Source organism: Chiloscyllium punctatum, chromosome 32 (genome assembly GCF_047496795.1).
Source record: "Chiloscyllium punctatum isolate Juve2018m chromosome 32, sChiPun1.3, whole genome shotgun sequence".
Taxonomy (NCBI): Eukaryota; Metazoa; Chordata; class Chondrichthyes; order Orectolobiformes; family Hemiscylliidae; genus Chiloscyllium; species Chiloscyllium punctatum.
Window position 1 is genome coordinate 45,426,055 of NC_092770.1, and position 26,010 is coordinate 45,452,064.

The window sequence follows — 26,010 nt, forward strand, 5'->3', positions numbered from 1 at the left end:
CATCTGATATTTCCGTCATGTACAATCAGACCGTACCACCAAAAAAGTATTTCCTTTCCCACCCATATCCACTTTCCGCAGGAACCATTCACACCGCGACTCCCTCATCAACTCTACACTCCTCACCAACTATTCTACCACACTCAGTATCATTTCCTGCAACAGCAAGAGGTGCAACACTTGCCCTTACACCTCCCCTATCACCTTTCTCCATGGCCCTGTCCATTTTTCTAAAAGCTGTTCCTTGGCTCAAGGATACTCTGTCCTTGATTTTTTAAGGAGGGGTAATAAAGCAAGCTGGGTTCTGATCAGACTGGTTTGGTACAGAGATGAAAAGGATTTTGAGAGGTCTTTTGTTTATATGAAAACAGATGAGACTTCAGGCCAAAGTAGTCATGTTTTAGAGTGACCTGTAGAGTGAAAGGGGATTGGTCAGCTTTCTGGCTGACCGGTTTAGTTCGGTCCAGAATTGGTTAGGAGTTCAACAGTGAGCTGCGTGGAAATTCTCTCTTCTGCCCTTCTAACTTCAACCTGTAAGCATCTGACCCTTTTTTGTACTATGTTTTAAAGGGGGTTTGCTTATTTGGACTGCTGTGTACATTCAGAATAGCATATATAAGTCTAGTTTGGATAGACTGAGTTCTGTAGGGGTTCTTTATTCTGTTCTTTGTGTTTCATTGTGTAATTTTGTGAATAAATCTTTTGTCTGCTTTAAACTTGGTAGTCAACCTCGCTAACCTAATCCAGATAATTTTCACTGTACACTTACTGGAACAAATTGCTAAGTTATAGTCTGGACTGCCTGCTAAAGAATGTTTTAAGTCGTCTGGCCGAGTTCATCACAGGCCTAAACAATTGTTCCAGATCCAAAAGAAATTCAGCTGCATATCATCCAACCTTATCTCTTGCAACTGTTGCCCCTGATGTGGTCTCCTCTTTATTGGGGAGACCAAACGTAGACTCGGGGACCGGTTTGTGGAGCATTGGCGCTTTTCATGCATTAACCAATGTGAACTTTCCAGTTGCCAACCATTGTAATTCCCTTCCCACTCCCCTGGCCATATATCCAACCTTGTCCTCCTTCCCTGTTAGAGTGAGGCCAAATGGAAACTGGGGGAACAACACCTTATATTTTGCCTGCAAAGCTTACAGCCCAATGATCTCAACATTGAATCCACCAACTTCAAAATCCCTCCTCCCCCAGCTTTATCCCATGTCTAGCCCCGCCCCTCCTCCTCGCCTCCCTGACCCGACCCTAACCTGTCCATCTTCCTACTCACCTATCTGCTCCACCCTTCCCACAAACTAATCATAATAACGCCCTACCTGCATCCAGTTATCACCTCCCAACTATTCTTTCCGCCAACCCCACCTCCCTCCCTCTGTATATTTCTGGACTTCCTTCCCCACTCCAGTCCTGACAAAGGGTTTCAACCTGAAATGTTGACATTCCTGCTTCTCAGATTCTATCTGACCTGCTGAGCTTTTTCAGCTTCATATCAAATGACTCTGGCTCCAGCATCTGCAGTCCTTACTGTCTCCTTATCACAAAAACCCAAATTGTTTGTACTGAAGTATAATTATATCCAAATGTCTCTTCTGGTCAGATATAGTCAAGTGACCTCTACAATGAGGTGCACAGACTAAAGACAGCCATCTCATAAGCATTTCAATAAAGATAAAGTGCAGACCAGACTACTGTTTTGTGAACACAGAACATTGTGTCATAAGTAGTGTTCACATTGAGTATTGAAGAACTATTTTAAAAAAGCATAATTACTGACAGAAACTCATGCAGGATCAGAATTGTGAAAGTTGCAGCAAGCAGTTGAAAGAAACTGAAAATGAACAAATAAACAAAGGTCACACCTAAAATACAGGGTAAGACACAAATGGCTGCAACACTATCTTCTAGCTCTGATCAAGATAACAGGTGATATGAAGTGAACCCAGCAATTCTTTCCATACAATAGAAAAATTATTAAATACCAATATATCTGTTTAACAAGCTAGTAGATACAGTCCTGTCAGTGCTGTGAAGAGACTGTTTTAAAGTGTACTTCACTAAATCTCTCTGAAGAGCATCAGAAACAGACTGTCAAAATTCTGCAAATCAGAAAGGCATGTTTATACTCCGAGTGAACATAACTTATGAATGGTATGTGTTCAATATTAGGATCCCAGGAAACTAATAAAAATAATCAATTGATCAATCTGCAATTTAATTAACTCAGCCTGCTTGCAGAATCCTGTCTATTTGTGCAACCAAAAGGTGATCTCATTAAAGGCAAGATTGTACTAGACACAAAAGATCCCCAAATTGAGAGTAGAGGAGAAGCATACTTTCAGGAAAGCAATTGACTTGTGTAAAAATGTAAATTTGCAGCTAGAGCACATACATGGCAGGACAAACCAGGCCTTGCATTATATTGGCAGATACTCTAGTCCCAAAGTGCAAGAACAATCATACATAAAAGCAGAATGAAAATGCTGCAGGAGAAATTAGACAAAAAAAGGTATGCTCAGAAAAGGAAAAGCAGTGTTCTCACTGAAAAGAGATGGATCATTTTTCACAATAGGGTGTGGCTAGAAGAAATTGCCGAAAATAACTATTCAAGGCCACAAGAATGATATCACCTGACTCTTATGAATCACTCTACACATAACAGGTCAGTTCAGTCATCTTGATAAGTGGTTGTTGTTGTTGAAATGGTAACTGCAGATGTACAATATCGAGTCAAATGCAGTTTCAGATAGACACCAAAGTACCATTTACCATCATGACCTTCACAGCCCAGTGCAAAGAAAATCAACACAGTGATCGAAAAATTAAGCCTGTGACTGGGTTGACTTTTGTCTGTCATTTATTTAAACAATCTGGATGAGAATATAGAAGACATGGTTAGTAAATTTGGGGATGACACCAAAAGTGGTGGCATAGTTGCCAGTGAAGAAGGTTATCTAAGATTACAAATAGATCTTGATTAATTGGGTCAGTGGGCTGAGGAGTGGCAGATGGAGTTTAATTTGGATAAATGTGAGGTACTGCACTTTGGTAAAACAAGCAAGGGCAGGACTTGCACATTTAATGGTAGGGCCCTTGCAAGTGTTTTAGAACAGAGAGACCTAGAGGTTCAGGGACATAATTCTTCAAAATTTGTGTTATAGGTAGACCGTGTGGTTAAGAAGGCATTTAGCATGGTTGCCTTCGTTGTTCAGACCTCAAGTATAGGAGTTGGGATGTCATGTTCATATTGTACACGACGTTGGTGAGGTCTCTTCAGGAGTACGTGTGCAGTTCTGGTCACCATGTTATAAGAAGATATTATTAAACTGCAGTGGGTTCAGAAAAGATTTACCAGGATGTTGTCATGAATGGAGGATTTGAGTTATAAAAATAAGCTGGAGTAATAGGAGGTTGAGAGCGGCCTTATAGAGGTTTATAAAGTCATGAGCGACATAGAAAAGTTGAATAGGAAAGGTTTCTTCCCTAAGGTGGGGGAATTCAAGTGGTTATTGTATGGAATGAACTGCCAGAGGAAATGGTGGATGTAAGTACAGTTACAACATTTAAAAGACATTCAGATAAATATATGAATAGGAAAGGTTTGGTGGAATCTGCACCAAATGTAGGCAGATGGGACTAGTTTAGATTGGGTGTGGACTAGTTTGGACTGAAAGGTCTGTTTCCATGCTGTATGACACTATTACCCTATGATGCTATGACTGCAGTTGGTGGAAATTAGAAACAAAAACAAAAACTGTTGGGAGAACTTAGCAGGTCTGGCAGAATCTGTAGAGAGAAATTATAGTTAACGTTTTGGGCTCAGTGTGACCCTTTTCATGTGTTGTAACATACTGATAAGAGATAAGAGTGTAAAACCAATTCAACATCTGCCAAAAACAGTTCCAGCTGCTCTCAAGGTCAACCTGAAAGCCAAGATGAAAGAGCTGCTAAAGGAAGGAGTAATCAAGAAAATGATAACTTTCACACAGAATGCTACCAATGAAGCAATCTTTAAGGCTGAAAGAATGCACTGACCTGAAGGATCTCAAAATGGCTGTGGAAATATCCCACTGTTTATGCTAACTGAGGAAATAATTTTGCCACAGATTACTAAAGCAAGAGTTTTTCCTGCCCTGGATTTGGAGGATGCTTACTGACAAGTGAAGCTTGATGAAAGCACAGCTTTCTAACTACAATCTGGATATCTTTCAGGAGATGCTGATGGTTGCTTATAGCTCCAGAGGAGTATTGACACAGGCAACATAAGATAGCAAGTGAACTTCTTCACGTGGAAGCTGTAGTGGATGATTTGCTAGCTTATGGATGTACAGATAGAATGGAAGAAGCATTGCCAACCAAGAACAAAATCTAGTGCAACTGTATGACAGAGTTCATGAAATAAACATGAAGTTGAAAGAGAAGAAAATTGTAATTAAAGATGCTCAAAGTCATGTACATAGGCTAAGTACTAACAGCAAAAGGACTTCACCCAGATCTCAAAGAAGTCACAGCTATAGCAGCAATACAGAAATAAACAGATGTAAAAACTGTTTAACGATCAGTTCGATTCACAAACTATTTAGCAAAACTCTTATCCAACTTGTCATCAGAATTTGAACGTTTATATCAAACTCATGACCAAGGACATTGAATGGCACTGGGCATGGATCATGAATCAGCATTCTTTAAAATCAAGTAATTTGTGATGGCAACACCAGTGCTGAAATACTATGATGTAAATGCTGTAAATGATCATTGGTAAGATAGGTCTTCAAGCAACCCTAATGCAGGAGGAAAAACAGTTGCACTTCTAGAAGTGTCAACACAATGAGAACAACACTATGCTCAGGTTGAAAAAAGTGCCTGGCCATTGTCTTTGCTAGTTAACATTTTCATCAATACCTACTTGGAAGAGATGAAGTGATAGTTGAGTAAAACTACAAGCATTTTCCTCAAGCTGTTGCTATCTGCTCCAAAGTGTCCTCAAAGAAAGTTACTATGGTTACAGTGATATCATCTGGATGTTATATACATGTAAAAGAAGCAGATGTACACCATAGACAGACTGTCAAGATCAGCACTTCTGATGAACAAAGTAGCGGATGCTACAAGAGAATGTAAAATCTTTCAAAGGCAATGTGAAGTAATAGTTTCACATAGTCTGGAAGTTATCAACTCAGCAGAGATACTGAATCTAACAGTCAAATTTCTTGCTCAAATTAAGCAAATTACACAATAAGATACAACTCTTCAGGTTTTAAAAGAAATAGTGATGAAAGAATGATTTGAAAACATCAAGGACACATAAAAGAGTATTGACCATCCAGAGTTGAATTGACAGTCCAAGTGTCATATTCTACAAAGGAAATAAGAATCATTATCCACAAGGGGTTGAGAGGAAATATGCTAACACGCATCTATGCAAGCTGCCCAAAATCTAAGTCACATCTGAGGAAGGCAAGAAATGTGATCCATTAGCCAAGTATGAGCAATGCAATTGAAGACCACACCAGCGTGCAGTATTTGTAATGAACACCAAGTTAAGAAGGCAGATGATACATGACAACTCACACGGACCATGGCTGAAGCTCGAAGTTGACTCTTTGCCCTTGCAGAACTGATTATTTTATCACTGAAGGCTACTATTCTGGCTACTAACAGGTAGACTAACTAGCTTCAATGACAATCACTGAGACTAATAAGTGCTTAAAATCACACTTCACCCTTTAGGTCATTTGTAATATTGTGATGAGCAACAATGGCCCACAGTTTATGAATAAATAACTTATTTGCTTCATGAATGAGTGGGAAATTCAACACGATATGTCATCTTCACAAGACCTCCTGTATGATGCTAAATTTGGGTTCTGCCAGCGTTATGGACCAAACCAGACCCTCTCAAAACATTTCAAGAAGGTAGCCCAGACCCTAACGTTTCTAGTTGTTTTAAGCAGGTGTAGAGTGGATATTGCAGGAGTGATGCAGCTGGCCCAACCACCCTGTTTCAAACAAAACAGAATTTATTTGCAAGATTACCAAATGAAATACAAACAAAACAGAACAGAATACAGCATAATATAACTATTTGAAAACCCAATTGACTTTATCACAAGTTAATAATACTGTTCCAAATACTGCAACATCGCCATAAACACCCCAAAAAAGATAAAATCAAACACAGCGTCTTACAGACGAGATGTCAGAGAGAGAGAGAGAGAGAGAGAGAGAGAGAGAGAGAGAGAGAGAAAGAGAGGATCAGCATGGAGTTGTTTCTTTGACCAATGGCCTCAAAACCTGACTGCTTGCTAAAACAAAACCAAACCAAATCAGAGTGGAGGTGAGCTGGGAGAACTGACCACTTCCCCCCCCCCCCCCCCCCTTGCATTGTACAAAATGTTTTTTTAAAAATTCTTCAAGTAGATAAACCCAGACATTTCATAACCTGTGTCTTTACTACCCCTATGAAAAAGACATCACAGACAACATAACCTTGTTAAAGGAGCATCATCATCACACCAGGGCCATTCAGTTCCTGACTTTATTAAAACATACAAACAGGGACAAAAGCTGAATTCCAGAGGTGATGTGACAGTGATTGCTTTTGACATCAAGGTCACAGTTGACAGAGTCTGACTACAAGGAATCCTAGCAAAACTGGAATCAATGGGGAGTTAGATGGAAAATTTTCCACTGGTTAGTGTCATATCAAGCATGAAGGAAAATGTTTATTGTTATTGGAAGTCACTCGTCTCAGCTCCAGGATATCTCTGTAGTTCGCCAGAGTGATCTCTAATCACCTTCAGTTGCTTCATCAAATACATTCCCTCGAACACAAGGTCAGAAGTGGGGATGTTTGTTGATAAATGAACAATGTTCAATACCATTTGCGAGTCCTCACATACTGCAGCAATCTGTGTCCATACGCAGCAGGATCTGGACAATATTCAGGCCTGGGCTGATCAGTGGAAAGCAACATTTGCATGACACAATTACCAGGCAATGACCATATGCAACAAGAGAGAATCTAGCTATTACCCCTTGATGTTCAATGAAATTACCATTATTCAATTCTCCATTATCAACATCCTGGGTACTTCCATTGAACAGAAACTGAACTAATTCAACCATGTAAATACTGTGGCTGCAAGATCAGGTCAGAGAGTAGAATTCTGCATCAAATAACTCACTTCCTGTCTCTCCCATTTCTGTCAAACATCTACAAAGGACAAATCAGGAGTGTGGTGGAATAGTTTTCACTTTCCTGGATGACAGCAGTTCCAACAATTTTCAAAAAACTCAACATCTTGCAAGACAGAGAGCACTCTTGATTGACATTTGATCCATCATCATCAATACTCAGTCATTCATCACTGATCCACCAGTGTGTACTATTTACAAGATGCTCTGCAGTAAGTCACTAAAGCTCCTTGGACAACTCTTTCATTCAGAAGGACAAGGATGATAGATGGATGAAAACACCAAGACCTGCAAGTTCCTGTCTAAGTCACTCATCATCCTTACTTGGAGATATATTGTAGTCTGTTAAGTGTCACTGGGTCAACTTACTGGAATTCCCTCCCTTCCATTATAAATTTACCTATACCAAATGGGCTACAATTCAAGCAAGTAGCTCACCACCATCTTCCCCAGGACAAAGAAGAATGGGATATAAATGTTGGCCCAGCCAGTGACATCCCATAAACGGAATAAACTAAAATGTTCAATGGAAAAACTGAGGAAGCAGTGAAAATAGTCAAAAGACAATAAAGAAATCAAGCAAAATTAGCACAAAGCACTCAAGGATTGCCTTTGTATGCAAGGCAATCCTTGAGTGGAACAATAGACTTAATTAGAAAGATTAATATCATATGTTGCACCCAACCCAAATTATTCTTTCAAAAGTAAAAAAAAGTTCTGAAACCAGAAGTGGCAACAGGGGTGTGTGTCAATATCAAGGTGAAATGTCAGAAAATTAAATTCCAAATTACAAACCATTATCAGATACGAATGTTGGAGAGTCAGTAATATTACAAATCTCCAACAACTTCAACAAAATCCACTGCAAGTGGCAACCTGTAACCCACACAGAGCAATTTTCATCATGATTATAGGCAGTAGAAGTGAATGACCAGACATGCTACAGTAACTGCAGTAATACACGCAGAACTAGAAAAGGTGCACCTCAGCCACAGGTAGCTGATCAATAAGATATAAACCCACCAATTTGCCCAGCCCACAGATTGACTATCAGTCCCAGGGGTTTACAGAAATCCAACAATTGAAGCAGAAGAGCAACATATACCACAGCAACAACTGACATGGGAACAATAATCCCTGCGAAAGCCATATCACTCAGATAAACAGTCAACAACATATACATTGTGAGAGCACCATGATTCAAAGACTACGGGTAGTTCTCCTATAATGCGTGTTAATTAAACGCAATTTGTCTGTAGCGCAATTTGTGAATTGTCAACATTTTTTTATAAAGTGAACTCCAGTTTGCTGTTACGCGATTCTCATCCCTTGCACTTGGTATCACTGTGCATGGAAGACTGGACTCCGCGTCGACATCATGTGATTAGTCGACTTGTGTGCTTTCTTGTGAAGAGCTTTGTGAAAGATATTGTAAAATGTTTGTGTTAGTGGACTTGGAAAAACGTTGTGAAAATGTCTTTACAGCCTGAGGACAAGAAATTGGGAGCAATCTGTTAATTTAAAAACTTAAAGAGTTGAGATAAGAGTGAAATTTCACTGAAACTGAAATAGTAAAAGAACAGTGTTAAGAACAGTTTGAAACTAGGCTTTGTTGTTTGTATGAAAAGATTTTTTTCCCTGCTTTTTTAAAAAATATGTTTAGATGTTAAAGAATATCTGCATACACATGTGAATCTGTTTCAATGACTAATCAGTAAGGTAACCCAACTGCAAAAAAAAACAGTACGGGGGCTTTGACATGGTTAGTCAGCTGCTTGGGATGGTGAGTCAGGAAACTCTGCACATAGTTGGTGAGGGAGAGAAAGGTGGGTGGCACAATATTACTTTTGGTGCATGTGTGGAGATGCCCTGAGAGGGTGTAGGCTGTGCAGAAGAGATTCGGTCTAGTCAGGGACAGATGTTAGCGAGGATGAGAGTGAGTACAGAAGACGTTGCAAGAAATGGTGTGTACAGCAGCAGAGATAGAGTGAGTGTGACGTATCAATGAAAAGAGTGGAGAAAGTCATTGATTTTCTTCCTACATTCTGTGTGTTCCTTCAGATGGTTGTGACTACACTAGCCTGGATGGTAACCCTAGTCCAGGTTGACGTGGCTCCAGTAGAATGGTATCCCCTGTTGGCCTGGGAGAAAAGGATGTCCTGCTTTTGCATCACTCCATTACCATCAGCAGCATCTCCATGTCCCTGCCCACAAAGAGAGGCACCAATCTTCCATTGTCTGCCACGCTCAGGACAAATGTCAGGAACCATGCAGGACAGCTCCAAACTGACAGCTGTTGTCTGGGTGCACAATATCTTTTTAAAGATGGCGCTGAACCACAGATATTGGTTAATTCTGGGATATCCAGGAAGTGGTGAGTTTTTTGGAAATGGTGCATGGTATGGTGGTGTTAGATTGTGAGAGAGGAGCACCTAAGGTTGGAGTAGGTAATAAATTAAGTGGGTTTTGTAAAATAAGGTGATAGACATTCCCAAGCATCACAATGTGACACCCTTCGAAAGACTTGACAAATCTAACTCTTAGCGAAAGAAATTAAGATTCAACAGGTTTCATTTGGAATTCTGCAGTGTTACCATTGGATGAGATCAGAAGACTGGCTAGAATGTAGTGCAGCCAGAATGTAGGTATACCAGCAGGTATACCAGTTGAAGATTCTGATGAACTTCACTATATAGTACAATACAACGGATCAGTTACAACAGGTCAAAACCTACTTATGCTGTGCTATCATTTGTGTTAGGCTAATGTTCATTTTGATTTTTACTGGTATTGTTGGTGATTAGGACCAACTCCTGTTTTTCTCATAGGCCCCATTATTTCTATTGCATGATTTTCTATTACATTTTCTATAACATGACAGTCTGTACAGGCAAAGACTGTCAAGTATGACAAACAGTTGATAATGTATGAGAACTTCTGTTTGTAGTCAAGTAGCCAGGTGAGGTAATTGCGATCATGCTCAATTGTGTTACATAGCTATTAGGCCAGGCATTAAACAGTTTTAAACTACCTGAGTAAATATCCAGCAAAATCCTAAGAATCAGGCCCAAATCTTGCTCTGAGCTGGAGGTTGGAGACATATACACAATATGTAGACAGATTTAGATGAGACAACTAAATGAAATACCCTGTTGCAGATTACACACAACCAGGTGGGAGGGTGAATTGTCTGGGAGATGCTTCAGTATGATTTGGAAAAGTTGAGTGAATGGGCAAATGCAGGGCAGATCAAGTGTCATATGAATGAATGTGACATTATCCACTTTGAAAGCAAAAACAGAAAGTCAAATTATTTTCTGCATGGTGACAGATTGGGAAAGAAGGTGGTGCATCAAGATTAGGGTGTCTTTTACACCAGTCATTCAAAATAAGCACGCAGGTGCAGCAGACATGAAGAAAACTGATGTGTTGCCCTTCATAGCGAGAGGATTTGTGTACAGGAACACATGTCTTGCTGCAATTGTTCAGTGCCTTGGTGAGTCCACAATTGTGGCCAGTTTTAGTCTCCTTATCTGAAGAAGAATGGTCTGACTATGGAGAGAGTGCAAAGAAGGTTTACCAGCATGAGTTCTGAGATGGCAGGACTGACAAATGAAGAGAAACTAGATCAGTTAGGACTATATTCACAGGATTTCAGAAGAATGAGGGGTATCTCATAAAAACCTATAAAATTCTAATAGGACTTAACAGGGTAAACACAAGAAGCACGTTCTCAATGACCAGGAAATCTATAACCAGGGGTCACCATCAAACGTTATAGGGTATGCCATTTAGGAATGAGATGAGAAGAAATTCCTTCACCTACATAGTGGTGAGCCTGTGGAATTCTCTGCCGTAGCAAGCAGTTTAAACCAAATAAGCAAATGTTTTCAAAAATAAATCAGATATAGTTATTAGGTATGAAGGGATTAAAAGATTTGTGCAGAAAGTGGGATCAGTTATGCTCATATTGAATGGTCGAGCAGGTTTGAGAGGCTGATTACTTGCTCCTGCTGCTACTTTTTATGTTTCTGTGGTTCTATTTGCAATGTGTTCCAGGAATTAAGGCATTAGCTTATTTTGATGTTAGGACTTCAACAGGGTCCTCGTCCATAGCTCCCAACATATGTCCCATTTGCAACTACCCAGAAATGAGAAAATCTGTGTTGTGTATTCACAAGGTAGCAGTCTGGTCTATATTATATTTTTATTGAAGTGCTTGTATGATGGTAGCCTGCATTGTATGTGCCTCATTGTAGAGGTCACATGACTGTAACACACCAGAAAGGCAGTTGCACATAATCACATTTCAATCCAATCTTCCTCTTTTCACAACAAACAAAAAAGAGAATGCGCTGCTTAAACTGTGAGTTACTCAAATTACGCACTGTACAAAATGAAGCATTCTTTCCCCTTCTTCCGAATCTGTACACTCACTGAATTTACCTTCAAGTGGCTCTGCCATCCATTTCTGCTTCAGATGTGACTTGAAAATCGCAGAGAAAAAAATAATACTATCAGAGCACTTCATTGGCAGCAACAATACACTCTATTTCACTGCTGACTAGGACATCTAGGCCAATGCTTAAGTACTTTATTTGAATTTCAATTCTGAATATTCTGAAAAGAACATCCCTCAAATTGTTATGGATTTGGTTTCAAGGTAATATTTGTGTATCATACATTTTACCTTAATGAAGAAGGAAAATATGCAAACAAACCTTTGTAGCAGGAGGCACATCTCCATCTGCAGTGATCGTCTTTAGTTCAATTTTCTCCAATTTCTTCTCCTCTTCTATTGGTTGCTTTTCATTATCAGTTGATTTTTCTGGGCTAGAGTTCCTAAAACATAGTTTTTAAAAAAAAATCAGAATATGCAGAAAAGTTAACAAGGGGTGTAAACCTGACATATACAATGAAAAACACATGCAAGAACCAGAGAGCAAACACAACACAATATGCAAAATAACTAAAGTCATGTTTACATAATCTGCAGTTTTGAGAATTTACAGCCTACACATTGATTACCACACTGGCATTGAAATTTGCATGACAAAGGACTAATTTGTGACATAAGCAGAACATTTTTTTTAACTTGAATGACAACATCCTGTTGGTGGTAAACATCATTCATGTTGTTACTGCATTTTGGCAGCATAAATAGCTTGCTTCATCTTCAGGCAATGTCAGATAGACTGGACACTTTTTTTGGACAAAAAGTTTTAGACTTAGACCTAGTCAAGAATTTGCAACGATATACAGCAAGAAATGTTTTGATCAGGACAGCCATTATCCCATAGGATAGCTTTGATGTGTCTATTGCAAAACTCACAATATAGAGTCTAACATTAAATGCAATTCTGTGATTGGACAGCAGTCTCTAAAAATAATCCCAAGTGTGCAAAGAATTTTACTGACAATCAATTTAGGATCATCATTATAGCCCATAGTATGGCACAGTTGTGGTGCTGCAAGACACATACATTCATACACAAAGCCCTCTTTTTGCAGACATAAAGAACATGTACACAACCTGTTTCAACTCAGTGAATTAGGTTAGAGCCATTCTTTGATTCATTCCTCAGTGTACTCCTTGACAATCAGAGGTAAAAACAATGACTGCAGATGCTGGAAACCAGATTCTGGATTAGTGATGCTGGAAGAGCACAGCAGAATCAGAGTTAACCAGTCTGGTTTCAAATTTAAACAATTCTTGGCAATTAATTGTCAATCATCACTAACTGCTATGCCAACACCTCCATCAATCACATTGCACACACCAATAATCTGCACTCTCTTTACATACCGTACAAATATTACTTTTCCCTTCCCTTTGCTATTTCTTATAAATTGTCATGTGCATGCAAGATAAAAAGCTTTGACAAAATATGGTTTTCAGCAATATTAAAATAATCATTGCCATAAATTTGAAACTATTCATCTTTCATTCATCAGGACTGGGATGCAAGAAATCAACGATCGAAAGGGAATAACAATTTATATGGAATGAGACAAAGGTGCCGATAAATTGGACCATGATGAGAAGATGGAGCAAGAACTGTTAAGTGTCAACCTTATTCAGGTGATGAAACACAATCAGGTACATAAACTCTGATCAGTCAGGGCATTGCTATGGGTAATTAATCAGAGATTGGCAGTCTCCATGACTCTTTCCTCAGTGAAAAAGATGCTTTCTATGCACTAATTCCTTTTGCCTAATAAGAAAAGGGTCCTGTATATGAATATATGGAGCATCTAACACACACAACTGAATCACAGTGCAATTTGGGCTAACAATTCACCAAGTAATTCTTTGCACATTCAGGGTTAGATTAGATTAGATTACTTACAGTGTGGAAACAGACCCTTCGGCCCAACAAGTCCACAGTGACTCGCCAAAGCGCAACCCATTCCCTTACACTTACCCCTTCACCTAACACTATGAGCAATTTAGCATGGTCAATTCACCTAACCTGCATATTTTTGGACTGTGGGAGGAAACCAGAGAACCCGGAGGAATCCCACGCAGACATGGGGAGAATGTGCAAACTCCACACAGTCAGTCATCTGAAGCGGGAATTGAACCCGAGTCTCTGGTGCTGTGAGGCAGCAGTGCTAACCACTATGCCACCGTGCCTACTGCACCTGGTATTCCCAAGCGGTCTCCCATCCAAGTACTAACCATGCCTGAGTCTGCTTAGCTTCCGAGATCAGACGAGATCGGGCATTTTCAGACTAGTATGGCCGTAGGTACTTCCCAAACATTGTCTAATAGCACAACCACAGCTAATATTGCACATGGTGTTTGGTGTTTCCATGCATAGGGTGGTGCAGCATGATTGTCTTGTTTAATATCATCTACCAGTCATTTGAGTGTATGGCTTATATCCACGTCATCACTGCAACTAATATACTATATTACTCAATTTTATGGTAAAGCACCTGTTTGGCTGGACAGCGACATCCTACTCATTGAGAATGCCACTTGTGTGTTTGCCACAATGTAGGAGCATGAGACAGCTTGCTTCATCTGTTGTTCAAACTTTTGAGACATTTTCCCTTTCCAGGGTAATTTGATATGCACTGGGCACCTTTCAGGGACCAATATGGTAGCTGTATGCCTTTTCAAAGTATATAGTGAGTGATGATTTAATCGGGGCAGCCATAAACAAATCAAGAAACAGGAACAATTTCCGTTGCTCCGATTCAACATTACGTTTGAGCTCAGGATGTCATTTATTAAACTATGTAAAAAACTTCTTTGCAGCTGCTGATTCAAATGTTGCAAATTTGTCATCTATGTATAGAAAGAACAAGTAGTAGGAGGTAATGGTCTTTCAATTTAAGACATTTTTCTCACGATAACTGATTAAATTGTGAGCAAGAGTTGGCCTTAGAGGAAATCTCATGGCAACCTCATTAATGTGGGCAGATTGAAACTGAATTCCCAAGTTAATGATGTTGATGAAAACAGATTCAGACACTCGTGTCACATTTAGATTGCGATGATACAATGATTGAGTGCAAATATCAATGGCTTCTTTCAGAGGCATGTTGAAAAATAGGCAATGTCGAAACAGCACTTGATATATAGGTTTGTATGGTCTTTGCCAAATTTAAGGAGTCTGTCACAAATGTTTGTCTCAGTGTGCACTCCAGGGAACAGCCCATAAAGCACTGAGTCCTGAGCCATGGGATGAACCTCAACAAAAACCAGACCTTCTTTGCAAAAGCACATATCAGAAGGAAAAATGCAACAGTCTCATCACCATTGAAGCCACTTTAAGAACAGAATGCAGTGCAGAGAGTTTGGGCATTTCTGAAGGCTCTGAAGGGTAGTGGCCTTCTTTTCACCAGCCAAATTAGTAAGTTCTAGTGATGAGACATTCTGCCAAATGATTTGACAGTGCTCAGGGAACCACCTGACAGAATCAACTTTATTTGGAGATGCCGGTGTTAGACTGGGGTGTACAAAGTTAAAAATCACACAACACCAGGTTTTAGTCAAGGTATTTTTCAATGTATATTTTCAGTTATATCACACTGTAAACTTTTGCTATAAATTCTGTGTCTTACTATTGTGCACTCCACAACCACCTGAAGAAGCGGTGCTCCAAAAGCTAGTGCTTCCAATTAAACCTGTTGGACTATAACTTGGTGTTGTGTGATTGTAACTTTGTTTGTCTTTCAATATAAAGAGTTGACCTTGACAGAGTGTTGTAGCCTTGCATATTCCAAATTCCAGGACTGTGCTGAGGGGTGCACTAAAGTTTGAGGAAGTGGCCGCAAAAGTGCAGTAGGAAAACGCCTCAGCCTCGGGTATTGCTGCCAAAGGATAACAATAGTCTGTTAAGATTGGAGACACCCTCATTTGGCTGAAAGAGACGTAAGTAGTTTCCTTGTATGAGTAATCTATTGTTTTGGCAACTACCTGAAGGCTGTGAGGATTGTCAAATTCCAATGTGTTTTTTTTTCTCTCTGTAAAGTCTGCACAGCCCTGTTTAGGTCAGCAAATCAGGATGTAGAATCAGTTTGTGTGGAGATGAGGAATAGCAAGGAAAAGAAGTCACCAGTAGGCATGTACTGCAGGCTACCTAACACTAACCACAGTGCGAGACAAAATGAAATACAAGGTGCTTGTGGTAAAGGATCGCAATAATTTATGGATGGTTTTAATGGCACATAAACACAAAAAATCAAATTGGCAAAGGCAGACTGACTTAAGAGTTCATAGAATGCTCTCATGATGTTTTTCGAAGAGCAACACATCTGGAACTAACTAGAGATTTGGTATTGTGACTTGGTACACAAGACTTGGTATTGTGTAATGTTGAGAATGTGCTGCTGGAAAAAGCACAACAGGTCAGGCAGCATCCAAGGAGCAGGAAAATTGAGGTTTCGGGCAAAAGCCCTTCATCAGGAACGTGTAATGTGCTGAGATTAACTGATTACCTCACAGCAAAGACTACGATATGACTGAATTTTACATTCATTTTGTAAGGTTGAAACCTGGCTCGAACACTAATACAACAAGCTTTTTATAAACCAGCACCTATGGGCCCAAGAGTGTGACAGTTGACCAAATATTCCAGATAATGAAGAGGTATATATAACTGCAGTAAACCCTGACGAAGCAAGGCTTTGTGACATCAGCATCCCTAAAAAAAATCTAGTAAAAACATCAACAAACCTCTTAAAGACACACAGGAAGTAATAGAAACTGAATGTGGGGACTTATTTACAGCATAAATATTCGATATTTGAGCATTTGAGGTATATTATACTTTCTGGTTTATCAAGAGTGCCGGTTGATAAAGTGCCCATTAAAACAAAGTTTTAAATTAAGTAAGGACAACTATGTGAGCAGAAATGTTGAGTTACCTATCGTGAACTGGGATATGAAGCTAAGGGACAGATCAATAGAGAAGCAGCAGCAGATTTTAAAGGGAATATTTCAGAATAAGAATATTCCTATGGTGAAGAAAAATTCAAAGGGGAGGACCACCATCCATAATTAACCAAACAGGTTAGGGAAAGCACGTATAGTGAAGTATGGAGAGGGATAATACTAAATGATGGAGATGGGTATCAGGCTTGGTGAGGTGTAGAAAACGTGAGGAACAAAACATATAATTGTGTCAAGATGATAGGACAGAATATAAAGAAAGACAGAGAATCATTAAAAGATTAATCAGGAGAGATAAATTAGTAAAGAACGAAACAGGCTAGAAATGGGAAAAAAGAGAGTTCCTAAAGATTTTTAGAAGAAAACAAATGTAAATACTACAGACAGTGATAATGAAAGTTAAAAGGAGAAAATAAGAAATTATGGAAGAAATGAACACATATTCCAGGACCTAGCTTGTCTTCCCTAGCTTCCTATAATGTCTGGGATATACTTGATCAGGTCTCGGAGATTTATCTACCTTTATGCGTTTTAAGACGTCCAGCACCTCCTTTTCAATAATATGGACTCTTTTCAAGACATTACTGTTTATTTGCCTGAGTTCTGTAGCTTCCATGTCTTTCTCCACAGTAAATACTGATGTAAAATATTAGTTTAGGGTCTCACCCATTTCCTTTCGTTCCACATATAGACGGCCTCATTGATTTTAAAGGACCCTATTCTCTCCCTATCTGCTCTTTTGCCCTTAACATATGTGTAGAATCTCTTTGTATTCTCCTTAACCTTATTAGACAAAGCTATCTTCATCTATCATTTTTGCCCTCCTGATTTCCATCTTAAATGTACTCCTACAACCCTTTACACTCAAGGGATTCACTTCATTCCACTTGTCTATACCTGATATATGTCTCCTTCCTTTTCTTCACCAGAGTCTCAATATCATTAATCATCCATTGTTCTCTACTCCTGCAAGCCTTGGCCTTCACACTAGTAGGACTGAACTCTCCGTTATCTCATTTTTGAAAGCCTCTCAATAGCCAGATATCCCTAACAGCCTTCCTCAATCAACTTTCGAAATTTGCTGTCTAATACGATCAAAATTGACTTTGTCCCAATTTTGAATTTTAACTTAAGAACCAGATCTACCCTTTTCCATAACTATTTTAAAACTAATAAAATTATGGTAAATGGTCCCAAATGCTCCCTCACTAATGCCTTGGTCACTTGCCATGCCTTATTTCCCAAGAGGAGGTCAAGTTTTGCCCCTTCCTTAGTAAGGCCAAATTGTTTGAAAAAGTTTTCTTGATCACACATCTTCCATTATTCTCCTTAATTACATTCAGACTATTAACTATCAGTATCAAACTCTACATGCTTACTACTCTATTGAGTGAAAAATTTATCCCGAATTTCCTACGGGAATTGTTGTGAACACTCTAATATTGATGGCCGATAGTTATTCTCCACTCCATAAAAGGAAACAAGAAATCATAAGGCACGAGCAGCAGGAAGCCATTCAGGCCATTGAGTCTGCATTGCCGTTCAATGAGATTACAGCTGATCTGCTATTTGTCAACTCAATTTCCCTGCCCCTGTCTACTAAATTCCTTTCCCAGTCCACTTCAGCCAACACTGCCCTCATGCATATGTAATTCCCTTTTTCTAAGTTTAGTAAGTTCATTCTGGCCCAAGTTTCTCGTTCTCAAACAGTCATCACTCTCTTGGGGATCTTTTACTGTGAGGTAATTTATTTAAAGAGCATTATTATACATTTCCAGATCCAAAATAGTCTGATGCATGATTGGATTCACACAAATTGTTCTAGGAAACTATCCTGAAATGACTCCACAAATTCTTTTTTGTGGCTACCTTTGCCACATGATTTTTCTGACATGAAGATTAGAATCACCCATGATCAACGTACTGTCTTTTTTATTTACACGCCTTCATCATTTCTTGACTTATTCCGTCTTACAGAATAGATAGCATGAGCGGGTGAATTGAATAATCCCGCTTCCCTTTGTTATTTCTTACATCCACCCATATGTTTTCGATATAAATTGATCCAAAATAATTTCTTGCTATCACAATTAATCCATCTCATACTAAGTAAAGCTACATTCCAGCCTGTCCTTTCAAACATTACATCCCCCTGACTATTTGGGCTTGAATGGGGAGGAACTTGTAAAATGTGTTCAAGAAAATTTTCATTTTCAACATATAGCTGTACATACGAGTGAAAGAATAAAATTTGACCTTCTCTTGGGAATGAGGTAGAACAAGTGACTGAAGTCTTTTGGGGGCACTTTGAGGCCAGTGATCAAAATTCTATTAATATTTCATAGCATGTTTGATATAGGCTTTGAAGTACAAAGATTCCCTTGTGACCTCAATGAAGAGGGGCAGGGTCTACATTCACATAAACAAAATAGGAAAGGTATTGAAAATGAAATAATGCAAATTAAAGTTCTATCAGAATCCTCAAACCTGGAGCTCAGGCATAAGCAACTGAGAAATTCAAACAGACTAATTTCACATTCTGATTTTGTCCTGATATACAGTTCTATGAGAAAAATTATTTTATCGATATGGATAAAATTTTTTTAAAAAATCAGAAAAATTGAATGCTGTTCTTCAATAAAAATGGACATTTATAGAATAGAACAATAGTTAGAAAATAGGTCTTGAAAAACAGATTTTCAATTGGATATGATGGATCAAAACAAATGATGTTCTTGTGAAGTACTGCTGGTTAACACAAATAATTATCAGGTTTTGCTTCCTATCTGAGAAGTAGACATAAATGAAGCAACTGTGTCAAAATTAGCAACAGTATTTGAAGTTAGGGAAATGGACTTAAAGACAGATATGTAGGAGCATGTCTCTAGTTCATTTCTCATGGGTGGCTTTATTGAAGGAGGAATACTTGTGTGGAATTGTGTGAAACAGATTGTTGGCTGATGGGAAAACAGGCCAACCCCTGGTTATAACACAATACAAGTTAAGGCTATAGCTAAGGTCAAAGCATTGCTAACTTCAGCAGGACTTGATGTAGGATAAGTCCACGTAAGTTATTTAATCCTAATAGACATTGTCAGAGTTTGATTAGCTGGCTCACATAAATTCTGGGATACTAACTAAGCCTAAATAAGAACATTCCACAAAATTCTCTGAGCCCCCAACAAGGACAAGATTATGGGATGACGTATGCGACACAAGGTTTTGGGAGGTCGATATGATAAACCTCGGAATAATAACACAGATCATAATTCAATGTACTGGTCTAATCGATGACTAACCTCGAGTGATAATTATTGATAGCTATTGATAATTTTTAAATATAAAGATTCCTGCTTTTCTCTTTGTAAGCACAAACTTGTGAGAGAAGCTCTGAGCTACGATTGGCTCTCTCTTCTAATTTCAGCCATTTTGCACGCAGCTTCCTCGTTAATAATTATTTTGTCGGAACAAGGTTTGTTGAATTTCTGCTGAGTATTTTTGATTTTAGCTCTCATAGTCCTGTAGCTATTTTTAACCCATTTCTACATTTGACGCTGCAAGCAAAAATCAAATACCTTGAAGTGATTTCTGTGACGGACCGAAAAAGTAATTGAGCCACAATCCAGAGGTTAGAGATGGACAGGCACCACAAGGTTTCTCTCCCTCCCTTGACTGAATGCTGTGGCTCCTTGTCCCTTGCAGAGGACACTAATAGGTGATAGTTTCTGAATCTAAATTCTAAATTTTTACCATGGACCGTGATTTGAGCGGAGTGGATCAGGGTTCCACTTATTGGCTAGCCAGGAAGTGCGTGCAGGAGTTTTTTTTTAATGTAAAATCAGAGGCACCCTTACCTTTCAGATTGGGTCTGGGACTCTGGTTGCTTTTGGTATCAGGAATAACGAAGTGATGTAGACTATAGTATGGGAAAAGCCTTAGATAAGACCGAGGGTAATTCACCCTTGTCATATACGTGTTCTAAATATCCTGAGCAAGCACATAACATACATCGCCTATCCATAGCATTAAACAACAAATTGGGTGAAGACATTTGGTCACTTGCAGAAAATTGCAGTACTGCCAAAAAAGCTAACTGGATTCAAAATACAGGTTCTAAATGGAAAACATTGATTTCAAGTTGGGTAAAGGAATCAACTAGGCGCCACGAGTACTCATGATTAATGAGTTGGAGGGCTAATGCTGTAAATGAAGAATTGATGAGTGAGTAATGGTAAATGAAAGATTGGGAATCTTTAAAATTTGAGTGTACACTGTGGGATTTGATACATCAAAACCTGAGCAAGCAACTGCAAAACAAACAGCTGCAAATAACAGGGCTAGCCCAGCAGGTTCAGGTAAAGAAGAATCCTCCTGGTTGCTCTGGCATGCGGATGTTTCCAAATTCGGATGAGGAAGAGGCCTTTACTCTCCCCATTCTCTCCGCAGCCCAAGTCCTACATTCTCCTTCTAATTCAGCTTCCGCTGACCCTGTTGCTTCTCTGTGGGTCACCTCCCTTGATCAATCTCCTTGTAATATTTCTCTCCAGCCTGCGGATGAGGAGCCCTTCTCTTCACCACCACCTCCTGCCAATTTTCCACTTAGATCTGTTAGCAATTCTTGAGCTGCTCTCGATAACCAAGCGACCTGGTTCATTGAGGTCTGGCAAGCCTTCAAAGCCTAGGATCTGTGCTTAATCATGGCCCACTGTCCGTCCTGCAACGATGACCTGGAAGGGTTTATTGATTATTTAAGACGCACTGCAACAATGTATGGTGCTACCCCTCAGGACTAATATTCCCTTATTTATGTCTCTCTTCCTCCTGAACTGGGGGAAAGGTGAAAGACTGAATTGGGAGCAAACCAGGACACATGGGACACGTTTAGTGCCCTGCACCAAGATGAGAATGATCAGCACACGCTGATGTTCACGTCACTGAAACACACACTCTGTAAGCCCATCTCCAAACTCCTTGACTGTAGACCCACCCCTAAGGCAGGCAGTACTTCATTTATTGACTGCTTCTGTGGCATTTACACCCTCTATTCTGGGGACACTGCATTTACACCCTTTATTCTGGGGACACTGCTTTTACCGAACAAAGACAGTCTAGTCTCCTCAGCTCAATGTACTGCTAATGCAGGCTTTGCCTGACCAGGTAGCATCCTGTATAAAAATTTATAACATTGATTGGTCAGATAATTCAAGATCCCAGATATGATGTGCCATGTCCTACTACTGCAGTAATGGCTGTGACTGCTTAGCGAGACTTGACACTGTGCCCCGCATCAAGTCTGAGTTTGTACAAATACCTACTCACCGCCATTTTCAAAGTTCCACAATGGAAAGAAGTCACCAGACTGACTGGCTCAGGTTCAGGTAATTTCCTACTTAACCCCTGCGCTTCACCACTGGGATCCCCTTCTCATAACCCTTGCTTTAACTGTGAGCAGTGGGCCACTACACAAGGGCTTGTCTGTTTTCCTGCAAATGGGGCTGGGATTCTCATCGTAAGCAGGCATCCCTCACTACCTCTAACTCTTTTTGACTAGCCTGCACAAACTACCCAGTACTCTCACGAGACCACACTGATGAGCCCACAGATATAAATAATGCTGAAGGTATCCTTATTCCCTTTCTGATTGACACCGGTGCGATTCACTCGCTGCTGGCTTTGGCTTTGGTTCAAAGGCACAAATTTCCCCTTTTTGGTAAGCATGTGGAAATTTCCTGTTTCATGGGTAAAATTGCTGTTTACCCACTTATGCAGGTGCTCACTGTCCAGTTTGAGGGCCGTACCTATTTAACCCCCTTGATTGTTACTCAGGCCCTGGTTGTCAACCTTGCTGGATGCGATTTACTCTGCTCATTGCACGTGGACATTGTGTGCCTCGATAAGGGCACGTCAATATCTGTTGTCGCACATGCCCACCCTGGCAACTTCTCTCTTTGCTAATCCGCAGTGGTGGTTGGTTGGTTTTGATCCCTCTGACTTCACCTCGTTTATATAATTGTGATCCTCATGTCATTCTTTGTTGTGATCACACAGGCAGCTCTGTTGAACTACAGAATGTGTATCAAGCAGCCCTCGGTAATCCTCAGATTGTAACAGTTATTGGCCTAATTGAGGGATGAGAAGGTTCCCCCTTCCTTTTAGAGGTACCCCAGGGACTCATGGCACCTCAGGTGACTCTCACTGTTCATGAGAGTGACAGTGCCAAATCTCTAGGATTTTTCGCCACAGCTCTGCACGAGCAAGCAGATCCTTTCTATTCTCGGCAACAAACTTACCCTCAGGGTTCCTTGGCATATTTTCCCCAGCCTTTCTGCGTGACTGCCATACTGGCCTGCCACGTCATCGATAAGCCTCTGACCTCAGATGTTCCTCCGAACTTATGGGCAGTGTCCAAACATGAAGTAGGACTCACTAATGTCCCCCCAATCCATATTAAATTTAAACCTGGATTGCCCTTGCCCTCGATTCCACAGTACTCCTCACCCCAGAGGCTGAGAAAGGAGTCTCTGCCTTGATTCAGTCTTTCCTTCAACAGGGAATTTTAATTCCATACCGATCATCTTGCAACACCCCAATCCTCCCGGTTCCGAAAATCAGACAATCGTCGAATGGCGCTTGGTCCAAGGCCTCCGCTGTATAAATCAGATTGTGGAACCTTTGCATCCTATTGTCCCCAACCCAGCTACAATTCTTAGTAGCATCACGCCTGAAGCTGTGTTTTCACCCTTGTTGACTTACAGCATGCTTTGTTTTGCGATTCCCCTCGCCCCGACTCGCTGTATTTGTTTGCTTTTATATTTAAAGGCAACCAATACACTTGGACGCGGCTCCCACAGACCTTCATTCATTCTCCTAACCTCTTTTTGCAGGCGTTACACTCCCAGTTGGCGACAATGATGCCCCTGGGGGATCCACTATCATTCAATACTCCTTGTTAGCCCTGATAAGGTTAATAACCAGCAGGACACTGTTTACCTCCTCACACATCTCCATTCATGGGGATATGTGTCCTGTCTGCTAAGGTTTATAAAGGTCAATTGCAAGTTAAAGTTTTGGGTGTTCTGATCAGTGCGACTGACCAAGTGGGTGAGGACCTTTTTGGGACTGGTGAACCTTTGCAGGCAGTGGCTTCCAAATGTTACAACTCATACTAAAGAGCTTACTCCATATTAAAGAGCTTTTACACACACACACACACACACACACACACACACACACACACAAAACCCTCTTGCCTGTGGTCTCCCTCCCTGCACCCAAATCCTTACTTCTGTCCATTTATTAGAAGATCCTCCACCAGTCTGCACAGGTATACAGCCCGCAGTCGTCGTGGCCATTCTAAAGTCTTAGCAGATCCAGCACCTGACCCAAGCTAATCTGAGCCGCTACAAAGTCTCGCTGTTACAGTACCCTTACCTCTCATTTCATTACTGCTACACCTTAAATCCTGCTACATTCCTTGAGCAGCCCCTGATGACCTTACTGACCCTCCGCATGACTGTTTGCTTTGGAATCATTTCCTTACTGCACCTCGCCCAGATTTGATTGACCTGTCAATTGAGAATCCTGATCTCATACTTTATGTTGATAGTAGTTCTGTTTCCCTGGACGGTAGCCTGCAGTCAGGTTATGCTAATGTGACAGACACTGCTGTTCAGGAGTCTGCTGCCTTTCAGACCCTGTCTTAGTACAGAAGTCAAGCTTTTCGCCCTTACCATAGCTTGTATTCTGGCCACTGATAAAATTGCCAACATTTACACCAATTCCAGGTATGCATTCGGTGTTGCCCATGATTTTGGCCGCCCCTGGCAGCAACGAGGTTTCCTTTCTTCTGCAGGGACTCCCATTCAGAATGCTCTGTGGGGTTAAAAATCTTCTCAATGCTATTCTGCTTCCTCATCAATTGGCTGTTATTAAATGTACTGCACACACAAAGGGGAACACTCCGATGCAATTAGGAAATGCCCATGCTGCTTCAGCTGCTAAAGAGGCGACTGCATCAACTGTTTCAGTTGTTCCAACTAACAGGAATCAGTCTCTAAATCAAGTACCTACTTTTGGGACGAAATGTGGTCCATTGTCTGAGCTTATCATTTTGGGACAAAGGGCATGCCAGATCTAACTGCAATTCAATCTTTACAGAGGGATGCCTCTGAATCCGAGTGTGGAAGTCGATGGGATGTTCGCACCCCTCGACATGAGACCTCTGGCTTACTCTGGTAGGTCAAGTTTGTATTCCTGCTCCTTTATTGCCAGTGCTTAATGATTACTTGCATTCTTGTACTCATCTTGGCAAGGAGGGAATGGTACAGCTATTTTTAAAAACCTGGTGATATCTGGATTTGAATACAGCAGCTCAAATGCGGCTAGATCGATGTCATATCTGCATGAAAAATAACAAGGGTAAGGGCATTAAATGTCCTTCAAGGACTATGCCCCTGCCAGATGGTCCTTTTGCCTGTCTATAGCTTGATTTTATTGAGTTACCTAATGTTCAATGCTATAAAAACTGTTTAGTGATGATTGATGTATTTAACAAATGAATTGAAGCCTTCCCCACCACTAAATGTTCTGTACATACGCTGGTGAAAATATTGTTGACTGAAGTTATTTCCCGCTTTGGGTTGCCTAAAATGATAAGCTCAGACAATGGACCACATTTCGTGGCTTGAATTAATACTGAATTATGTGACCCACTCTAAATTAAACAGCAACTGCACTGTGCATATCACCCTCACGCATCAGTGATTGTGGAACAGGCCACCGGTACTTTAAAAGAGAAATTATCTAAATTAGTAAAAGAAATGGGGTTAAATTGGCTCAAAGTATTACTCTTGGCACTGTGCGAGTAACTCCACATTCGCGGACCGGATTGTCAGCGACAGAGATAGATTATGGTTGGCCAACGAGGAGTCCGTGGGATGCTCATGATAAATCCCAAGAGGGCATCGACCTCCTTGTGATGGGTGAGAAAATGCAGAACTACTTGAAACAGTTAACTCTTTCTTTGAAGTTTCTTCACTTGCAGGTCAAACAATCACATTGCCCAGCTGAGGAAAAAATGATCGCCTCCTAAGATCCACGAATAAACCCAGGGGATTACATGTTGGTCAAGAATTGGGAAAGAAAGAAACTAGGAGAACGCTGGACCGGCCCCTTTCACATTTTACTTAAAACACCAACCTTAGTCAAAATTGAAGGATGCTCGAACTGGGTTCATCTATTTGATTGTAAGATTACTTCTCAACAAGGAAAAGACACAGCATGAAGATCTTTTTGATACTCCTTGGACTTCCTAAATAATTTTATGTAGGTGGACATTTGACATTGAAAAAGCGACCTACTCAGGAACTGCATGCAAGCACCTATTTACATATGCCATATA

General features: G+C 40.3%; 1 protein-coding gene and 1 non-coding gene across 3 annotated transcripts in view; both read right to left on the reverse strand.

Moving 5' to 3' along the window:
- The window catches only part of LOC140458133 (voltage-dependent L-type calcium channel subunit alpha-1C-like), a 703,829-nt gene that overhangs the window by 128,535 nt on the left and 549,284 nt on the right, over positions 1-26,010 (reverse strand). For both annotated transcript variants that reach the window (XM_072552243.1, XM_072552244.1), the window contains exon 17: positions 11,926-12,046. In XM_072552243.1, coding sequence (XP_072408344.1) covers positions 11,926-12,046 — 121 coding nt within the window. The remainder of the gene's footprint in view (positions 1-11,925; positions 12,047-26,010) is intronic.
- Positions 13,838-13,956, reverse strand: LOC140458314 (5S ribosomal RNA). The gene has a single exon (XR_011953473.1). It is a non-coding gene; the product is annotated as a 5S ribosomal RNA (ribosomal RNA).